The sequence below is a fragment of the Dendrobates tinctorius genome, unplaced genomic scaffold (genome assembly GCF_039654945.1).
Source record: "Dendrobates tinctorius isolate UK_male_01 unplaced genomic scaffold, ASM3965494v1 ptg000044l, whole genome shotgun sequence".
NCBI lineage: Eukaryota > Metazoa > Chordata > Amphibia > Anura > Dendrobatidae > Dendrobates > Dendrobates tinctorius.
Window position 1 is genome coordinate 8,270,001 of NW_027361712.1, and position 10,729 is coordinate 8,280,729.

The window sequence follows — 10,729 nt, forward strand, 5'->3', positions numbered from 1 at the left end:
CATATTGGTTTTCAACTTTCTAGAAACACGAAACATAAACCAAAAATGACCATTACCGCTAATGGACCATTTATAGTTCACCAAGCTGGAGGACGGTACTTGTTATGGATGCCAAAACTGGACAATCAATCTGTTTGAATCTATTGAATTTTTCTACGTTTATTTTTTCTCTAGCCGATTGTAAGAAGCATTAATGACTAAATGATCTCCAGGAGAACTAATGGCGTTAGAATATTATGTGCTCAGATTGTCTTATGTCCACATAGACCTTCCACTAGAAGGTTGAAATTCCTGGTGATGGCCCGCAGCGTGCCCATGGCCGTGGTCTACAGGACATTGCTATGCTATGGCACCAAATATCTATTTTGAGAGTTTTGTAGTCTATCCGAGAGACACAAGTTAGCAATTGGCTCAATACTTTCCATCATGTGCAAGTCAGCTTAGATAATAGACTTTACTGAAGGTGAAAAACATTAATCGAAATATCTGCACTTTTATCATTGTTATGTATTGGCATAAGGCAATTAAGCCCAAAAAATAATTACATGGATTTTAGGCAAAGAAGGTAATAAGTAAAATGAAATATCTGTTCCTTAAAGAGCGGTGAGAATGGAATTTGCTGTAGAGGAAGTAGTTATAGCAAATTCACCAGGGGAATTCAAGATGAAATAGGATAGGTTACTTGAGAAAAGTCTCAGAGCCATAGGAATCTGTAGGTCATGTTAGGGTTCTCCATCAATAAACATATTATCTCCAGGGCCCATTAAGGCTGCCTTGCTTGTCTGCAGGCTGAAAATGAACAGAAAGCTGCACATTTGGGCTTTGGTTTAGGAAATCACATAGTTCTATTTGCATACAATTTGTCAGTTGCACAATATACAGTATATATATATATATATCTCCATCAGCCACGCATTGCTTCTTGCTGAACTTGTCCTTAGAATCCCAGATCAGATTGGTGTAAAGCATGACTACGAGCAAGATCATTAAATTGAGAAAATGAAATCATACTTAGAAAGAGTGAATCATTTCGAGGTCACCAAGTGCCCCAATCATAAGAACAAAGCAGAGCTCCCCTTAACAGCAATCCTGACCGGTTGGATTCACGTCTCCAGGCCATGAAGTTCTGCAGGCCACCTATTAGCCTAACAGTAACTGTGACTAAAGCTATTCTTCTGGACCCTCTTCACATGTAAGCAGAGAGTGCACCCTCTCATTTCAAAGCCATTGTTCTCTGTGAATGGCGGCGCATTGCCCCTTTTAATTGCCGCTTGTTTTGCAAATATGCAAATCTTTCCAGTGGCAACGATGTGCTGATCAAAACAAAGATGTTGGAAATCCAAATCTACATATATATCAATGATGTTTATGGTCTAAATGATTGTCAGCCTAAAAGTTAATTACAACCAGTGCAGTATCAGATATATCAGGGAAGAGAACATTGACTGAAATTGGTGAAAGATACAAATTCCTAAGCCTCTGTTCACATTATGATATGTGAATGTGTTTGGTGCATGCTGAGCACATGTGCTGAACATAGCTAGAAGTCCCCACTGACCTGGCTGTTATCCTTTTTGGCTCCATTAGGATGGTATTGCTTTCCTCTACAGTCAGCCTCTACAAAAAATGTAGCAGAAAGCGAGGTATCAAGGAAGGACATACTATTATCCAAGAGGAAAAGGGGCCCCTACCACCTCCAAAGCAGCAAGTAGCCTCTGTCACAGCCACATAAAGGGGGGCATTAGGATAAGCTATTGGACTGCAATGGGCGCATATACTGTTCTTGCACAGGAGGCATCATATACAGTATGTGTGTCTGTCGCTGTGTTACATGGCACTATATGGTTAACAGCAGAGGTATGTGTTGGAGGCCTATGTCAGAAAATACCCCGCACTATAGAGAGTACAGCGGTAACAAGTGGGTTTCTAATGAGGGAACAATGGCCCAATGTCCCATAGGAAGGCACAAGTACTAAAAATGGCATGTCAAAACTGTGTGTCTGGGGTCTTTTACACAATTTTTTAAATGAAAAATAGTGATGAGCGAGTATACTCGTTGCTCGCATTTTCGCGAGCATGGTCGAGTGGTCTCCGAGTATTTTGGCGTGGTCGGAGATTTAGTTTTCATAGCCACAGCTGCATGATTTGCGTTTGCTAGACAGGCAACCCCCAGATGTATTCAGGCTGTCTAGCAGTCGCAAATCATGCAGCTGCAGCCTCAAAAACTAAATCTCACGAGCAACGCGTACACTCGCTCATCACTAATCAAATACATTTTGTGTGAATCATTCATTTAAAGCACCACTCTAGAGTTGTTGTTTTCTCAGTGCTGGAGTGGTGCTTCAAATGTAAGGTCCCCACACCCAGTCACATACTAACCCTCTGGCGTCTTCATCTTTCTTCATCGCCGCTCCGGTCCGCAGCGCTATCTTGTGGCTGCAACCTCTTGACTGGCTGGAATTCATAAATTACATCATAAGCTTTCAACGCAAGTCTATGAGAGCCAGAATGAGGCCAGACCGAGGCTCATAAACTTGCACTGAGTTAGGACCTCTGTCTCGCTCCATGGAACACCGGAGCGATCCGGCAGGCCACAATCTGCTGGAGACTAACAGAAGCGAAGGTGATACAAGGTGAAGATGTCGGCAGGTGAGTATAAGACTAGGATCAGGGACCTTAGATTAGTAACACCACTCCAGCGCTGCAAAAAGTAAAAAATGCTGGAGTGGTGCTTCAAGTAGAGAGAATATGGCCGTTCTGTTAGCTTGCATAAGATTTTCCATTTTCCCATCTTTGTTTTCTTATATATGCAATATATATTTTTTGAGAATGTCTGAGTTTTCTATAATATTGAGTGGAGACAAGAACAATGACGGTCTTACGAGTGATATGTCCGGCCTAGGAATCACCCAGGTCATTCTTCTACAAGATTCAATCTGATCACTAATTATTGCCTAATTTAAATAAGAAAGCATCCATAATGCCTGCACCTTCCTCATGCTAACCGCTGCCTAAGGCAGGGTGCTGGCCTTCCTTCACATCAGGGTCACCGCTCTACGCTAGACACAAATGATAAGCCATGTCCAGCATCCGGCTGAGAGCTACGTTAGTTGGTTCCCAGAGCAGCCATTTATGCACCAAACCGCCTATAATGAGTTCCATCTACACAATTACCATCAGAAGACGGAATTAAACACATTTTATTCTTAATTGCATCTTCAGTTTAAAAACCACATTGTAAGTATTCCCGGGTTCTAGATTCTCATAATAGGGACATTAATATATTAGGCTGGAATTTGGAGGAATTAGGGCTAAATTCCAGACAGTGGATAAACCATATATGTACAAGAGCTCTTACACATGGATATATTTTGAAGTCTACTTGGCTATTTACTTCAGCAAAATTTTGAATCCCTAGCAAATGTTGATGCAAATCAGAAGATATATAAAGTATATGTGTAATATAGTAGAAAAGATATTTTAGTGTTAATATTGTTGTTTGTAGCACCCAAGTAGGACTGTGTAAATAGCTGTTCTGCGCTGAAACAGGGAAAGCATATAAAGCAAAAAGCATATAATGAGCAATAAAATAGCAATATTTTATTAGAAGTACTAAAAGGGACAAACAGTACATTTAAGACAGTGCCAGTGGTGCATGGTGATGAGCCCAAGAAAATAAGTGGCACCCCCAGTTGGTGGGCAAGACTAAAATGTAATGCTGATATACTATAAGGATAGAAGGGTTAAAATGCAAGCAACTAATGTATCACGCACAGTAAGTTTGCATCCAAACAACTTATCATAACTGTATATACCATATTCCAATGATTCAACACGGCTGAAGTGCCTACAATGCATCTAAGGTACATCACTAAAGTGTGGCTATTTGACCCATAGTATCCTAAATAGATATCACAAATATAGTTAGCATGTCTTACCAGAAACCATGCGATGGTGCCACTTCCTCTATGCGTGTTTCAGCGGCGTGCCTTCGTCAGTGGGAAGTGGCACCATCGCATGGTTTCTGGTAAGACATGCTAACTATATTTGTGATATCTATTTAGGATACTATGGGTCAAATATCCACACTTTAGTGATGTACCTTAGATGCATTGTAGGTGTGGCGCCCCTGAGGCTCAGTCGCCACAGAGGTACTGCACCTTCTCCTAAGGTGTGGTGCTCCACCATCCAGGTAAGTTGGAGGCTCCTGACCACGCTCCAACACTCGCACCCCACAGAATAGAGTAGTTCAGCATAACCACATTGCGGCTACTTGCTTAGAGAGTAGCAGAGCACCTTTGGTGGTTCCCTGCTTGGAACACTAGACGTGCTGGGAGGTGGGTGGAGTTTAGACTAGATATAAAAGAACGGGACAGTTCCAGGATTGAGGTTCCGTTGAGTTCAGAGGTTGAGGAGGAGAGGAGGCCACTCGGAGAGGAGTGGGGATCCCTGGAAGAAGGGATGTAGAAAGGAGTGCTGCAGCTGCCTCAGTGATCTGAGCCAGCTGGCACGGGAAAGGAAAGGAAAGAAGGAGGAGGACATTGAACTGGACATTGAACCGAAGCCTGAGCTTCCATAGAAGGGAAAAGAAAAGTACGGAACGTAGGAGTAAAAGGGAACACAGAGGACTTGGGTTAGAGGAAGAACCCTGCCTAGAAGTTCAAAGCGCAAGGCCGGGGCCCGGTCCCCGAGGTTGTATGAACACTAATGGTTCTGCAGCAGACACCGGTGGAGTAGTGGGCTGTAAATGCACTACTCCCATCTAAGACTTGAGGGCACAACAGCAACACGGATAGAGAGCCGGGACTTAGGAGTAGAGAGTCCCCGAAGCAGGCTACAGCTGTCTGCCGTGCAAGTAGAGTTCTTGGGAACATCTGTCAGGAGGAACTCCAGTGTAACTCAGTACTAGGAGATCTTCACACTTAAAGGCGCCATAGAGGAGATGTTCAGAAAAGGCACATAAGTTGGCGGAGTGTGGAAGGGAGCTTTCCATCTTGCTTCGAGGTTGACTGAGTCCCAGACCCGGAGGACACGGCACAGAAGCGGGCACTACAGACTGTGAGTAAAGCTTTGGAACTACATGCCCTGGTGTCCTCCATTCCTTCCTGCGTCCGTCCGCCTGACACTGCTACATCCCCTGCGCCGGACACTATACATCTAAGTGTCTCCACATCTTCACTGCCCTGGGACAACAGCCCTGCCTGTGGAGGGCTATACCACCACTGCTGCACCACACCATCTGTCCCGGAGGATCTGTCTGCAGCGTCGGCTTAACACCTCCCTTGCCGAACATCACAGGTGGCGTCACAAACTATTAATTTAACTACATTCCACCATTCACAACATCTCCCGCCATTGCTTGGGCGCCCAGGGCCATGGTCCGGGTTACCGCTGCTGTGACACGTCCCCCTGATACCGGACCGGTACCGAGTACCCCGCAGCCCTGGGAGGGCGACCCATAGGCACTTCAGCCGTGTTGAATCATTGGAATATGGTATATACAGTCATGATTATTTGTTTGGATGCAAACTTACTGTGCGTGATACATTAGTTGCTTGCATTTTAAACCTTCTATCCTTATAGTATATCAGCATTACATTTTAGTCTTGCCCATCAACTGGGGGTGCCACTTATTTTCTTTGGCTCATCACCATGCACTACTGGTACTGTCTTAAATGTACTGTTTGTCCCTTTTAGTACTTCTAATAAAATATTGCTATTTTATTGTTCATTATATGCTTTTTGCTTTATATGCTTTCCTTGGGCAATTTGCTTACATACCCGCCCTCCCTCCAATTTCACACTGAAGTATGCTGTAATTTTTCAGTGACTGATGTATGATTGTGAAAGTACAGAAATTGTAAAACTCTGATTTTAGGGAAGAAATCTCTGTATTACAGACACAATACAAGGGAGGCACCATAGAGAAGCACACAGGCTATAACCCGGTAGTACGGCGCTATACACACCCTGTTTTCTGCAAGCATTTCATACACTGGGCCCCTGAATATCACGCAGATGATGTGGAGTTTACGTATCCCATACCACAAGTATTGGTTAAAAACAAACTTCTGCATACATGTTGCAGCACTATATGTGTTGTATAACTATGTCTTCAAGGGATTACTGCGCAGCAATTATGAACAGCATTGCCGATAACTATTAGATAAGTAGGGATCTGACCCCCCCTCTAATCACCAGTATGGGGGACTAGGGTGGAACCCACGCCTATTACATGTTTATGACATATCCCGTCGATATATCATAAATGTCCAACATGGGAAAACTCATTAACCTCTTCATGGTCAGGCTATTTTAGCATTTTTGCACTATTGTTCATCTCTTCCTCACCCTTTTGTAAGAGCCATAACTTTTTTTATTTTTTCACCTCACTGAAACCATATAAGAGCTTGTTTGTTTGTTTGTTTGTAGGGACAAGATGTAATTTTGAATGACACCATTCATTGTAATATACAGTGTATTGGAAAATGGGGGGGGGACTCACCAAATGCTGTAGAATTAAAAAAAAAAAAATTTAAAAATGCCACTTTTTTAAGTTTGGTTTTACATTGTTTATTACTTTTTTAAATGACGTAGCAACCTGATTCTTTGGGTCAGTATAATGACGGCAATACTAAACTTGGATATTTTTTTTTTCTTTTTATTTAAATTAATTAAATTTTTTCATTTAATTAGTGAAAAAAATCTGAAATTTGAAAAGAAAAATTTGGTTTGTGTAGCCATATCCTGGCAAACCATCAGCACCCCGCGATCACGTCACGGGGGGGCCCATAGGCATATGGAACAGCAACCCCCCCCAGGCCTGGCATCTTAAACCAGAGATTGACAGTGATACTTAAGAGGTTAACATCAGCTGCTGTTAGATGCAAATGATGGCTATGCAACATAGAGTCATCCGCTGGGTATGGCACCGACGTACGTTTTTTTATTTTAAATGACAAGAAAAGTCTGTCAGTGTTTTTGTGATTAAATGGGCTCTTGGTCACTAGCGGTAACCATCCATTTTCTATGGTGAGGTTACTTTAACATTACTAAGGCTTTTGCATTGGATATTAAACAGGTTACAAAGGGGTTGGATACAATCATAGAAGAACTAAAAATGCGATAGGCAACATTTCAGGGCATCTGGAGTATCTCTTTATAATAATCTTTATTTTTTTATATCTGTGTTTCATTGTGAACTTATTTGCTGTAGATCTGATTTTGGGGAAAAATTTCCTAAACTCGGTTAAAATTTCAAAAAATGTGATCTTCACCGATAACAAGATATATGTTTATCTGCCATCACAAAAATATATACATTTTATTGTTTTTTAAGTTTATTGATTACAGACAAGAGAAATAAGTAAGAGGGGAAAAAAATGTACTGTTTATAAATACTTGTAGACTCAAATATTTCGTTTTATTTTGCAGCATTTCCCGCTACGTTGCAGAATGTCCAGCTTATTCCCTAGAGTTCATTCTAAGGAGAAGTTGCAGAAGATGTGGCTCTACTGCCCCCTTGTGGATTGTGTATAAATTACAGCATTACGGACAGCTGTCTCTTCTACACTCCAAGCTACTATGGGGGCTGATTACATAACTTCTGCAAGCCTGATTGTCCAAGAAAATCAGAAATGTGACATTACTATCAAACTTCACTACAACTACACGGGGAGATCTCTAAAAAGCAACGGTGATCAGATAGACAAGACTAGTTGGTTATTTCTGATCATATGCAGCTTTATAGTATTGGAAAACCTCATGGTACTGATCGCCATATGGAAAAATAACAGATTCCACAACAGAATGTACTTTTTCATCGGCAACTTAGCACTTTGTGACTTATTAGCTGGCATTGCCTACATAGTAAACATTCTTATGTCCGGAGCTAACACCTGTAATATCTCGTTGACCGCTTGGTTCGTACGTGAGGGCAGTATGTTTGTGGCTCTCGGTGCATCCACATTCAGTTTGTTGGCCATTGCTATTGAAAGGCATTTGACAATGATAAAAATGAGGCCTTATGACGCCAACAAGAAGTACCGTGTATTTCTCCTCATCGGGACCTGCTGGCTTATTTCATTTACGTTGGGTGCCTTACCAATCCTTGGCTGGAACTGTCGGAACCACTTGGATGACTGCTCCACGGTGCTACCATTGTACTCTAAAAAGTATGTTGGCTTTTGCATCAGCATTTTCATAGTCATCTTGATTGCCATAGTCATTCTATATGCACGGATCTATGTCTTAGTAAAGTCCAGCAGCAGAAGAGTCACAAATCACAGCAATTCGGAGAGATCCATGGCTCTGCTGAGGACAGTTGTCATTGTGGTCGGAGTCTTCATCGCCTGCTGGGCTCCTTTATTTATTCTCCTATTGATCGATGTTGCCTGTAAAGCAAAGGAATGTCTGATCTTATATAAAACACAGTGGTTCATCGCCATAGCTGTACTCAACTCAGCCTTAAATCCTCTTATCTATACTCTGGCCAGCAAAGAGATGCGCCGGGCGTTCTTCCGCCTTGTGTGCGCTTGTTTGGCCAAATCCAGTGCCTCAAGGTCTTTACCGGTTCAGCCAACTCCGGATCAGAGCAAGAGCAAATCCAGCAGCAGCGGCAGCAATTCCCCGAAACACAAAGGCTTTATACAATCTCATTTTCAAAGTAAAGAGGACAAAAGTGAATCTTCATTTCAGAACGGGAATATCATCAAATGATTGCTGCCCGAGACATGATCAGCTCTGCATTCAGGAGCTTTGGAACATGGAAACTGTATATTTTCTACAGTTCTTTCTGCACTTAAATTATGACAATTTAGTAGATTATATAAAAATATGTATTTCTATATTTAATGCATGGACTCCGATGTTTTCATTAAGTGTTCCAACTCAGGAAATAAAGTGCATGCTCCACACCATTACATTGAAGAATTCCTTACTCTTGTCTATATCTGGCCATTATAATACACTAAGGCTAGTTTCACACTTGCTTTTTTTTGCAGCGCGTTTTTCCCGCAAAAAAACGCATTGAAAAAACGCATACAAAAGCATACAACTGCTGCGTTTTTTTCAAGCATTTTTATGAGCATGCATGAAAAAAACGCAGCGTTTTTATGCGTTTGTATGCGTTTTTAGTGCGTTTTTACCGCGTTTGCGTTTTTTTCCAACATTTTTAGGTGGCCCCTCACACTACCCAAACCATGACTTTACTAACCCTAACCCTGACCCTAACCCTAACCCTGACCCTAACCCTAACCCTAACCCTGACCCTAACCCTTAACCAAACCATACTTAACCCTAATCCTGACCCTAACCCTGACCCTAATCCTTAACAAAACCATACTTAACCCTAACCCTGACCCTAACCCTAACCCTGACCCTAACCCTAACCCTAACCCTGACCCTAACCCTAACCCTGACCCTAACCCTTAACAAAACCATACTTAACCCTAATCCTGACCCTAACCCTGACCCTAACCCTTAACCAAATCATACTTAACCCTAACCCAAACCCTAAACCCTAACTAACCCTAACCCTAACCCTAACCCTGACCCTAACCCTAACCCTAACCCTGACCCTAACCCTAACCCTAACCCTGACCCTAACCCTAACCCTAACCCTGACCCTAACCCTTAACAAAACCATACTTAACCCTAACCCTGACCCTAACCCTAACCCTGACCCTAACCCTTAACCAAACCATACTTAACCCTAATCCTGACCCTAACCCTAACCCTAACCCTAACCCTGACCCTAACCCTTAACAAAACCATACTTAACCCTAATCCTGACCCTAACCCTGACCCTAACCCTTAACAAAACTATACTTAACCCTAATCCTGACCCTAACCCTGACCCTAACCCTTAACCAAACCATACTTAACCCTGACCCAAACCCCAACCCTAACCCTGACCCTGACCCTAACCCTAACCCTAAACCCCCTTAACTAACCCTAACTCTAACCCAAACCCCTAAATTCCATGGTTAAAAAAAAAAAAACGCATATGCAAAAAAACGCATACATGAGCATGCCAGTGCGCACATATGCGCATCCATAGGCTATAATGGCCATTTTTAGTGCAAAACGTGCGCATATGTGCGCATGCGCTTTTTTGCAGGGCCAAAAAATGCAACATGCTGCGTCTGGAAAATACAAACGCACACCCCAAAAAAACGCAGCGCATGAAAATCGCATACATGCGCTTACAAGCGCGCAGGTATGCGCACCCATGTTAAATATAGGGGAAAAACGCATGCGCACATATGCGTTTTTTTCCAGCGCTAAAAAACGCAAATGTGAAACCAGCCTAAGATACACTAGTGATATAAGTACCTTCAGGTGTCTGGTCTGTATGTGATACACAAGACACACGGAAACATTGAGCTATATTAAAGAGATATGTTTTTACATTTTATGTTATCACTGTTACTGTGACCCAGACCCACTATACGGTATTGTGATGTATATGACTTGGGGTTTTCCCCTTTCAGAAAATGTTCATAGTGGTAGCTATAGAAAAACAAATCGGGTATTACTTACTCTTCTGAGGTCTCTGCCGCTGCTGCGCTCTCTGTTGTTTGGTTGCAGCGGTGACGTAACAAGGATAGCACTGCAGCCAATCAGTGAGCACAGCGGCTTTGCCCACATAGATGAGCCATTGTGCTCAATGATTGGCATCAGCACAAATAACAGAGACTGAGGCAGTGGCAGGGTTCCCGGTGCTGGA

The 10,729-nt window shown here is 42.5% G+C and overlaps 1 protein-coding gene across 1 annotated transcript in view; it reads left to right on the plus strand.

Moving 5' to 3' along the window:
- The window catches only part of S1PR3 (sphingosine-1-phosphate receptor 3), a 12,975-nt gene extending 4,019 nt beyond the window's left edge, over positions 1-8,956 (plus strand). Inside the window, exon 2 of the mRNA XM_073575322.1 lies at positions 7,435-8,956. Within this exon, the coding sequence (XP_073431423.1) occupies positions 7,585-8,718 (1,134 nt within the window). The 5' untranslated portion in view covers positions 7,435-7,584 and the 3' untranslated portion in view covers positions 8,719-8,956. The remainder of the gene's footprint in view (positions 1-7,434) is intronic.
- Positions 8,957-10,729: the final 1,773 nt, after the last annotated feature.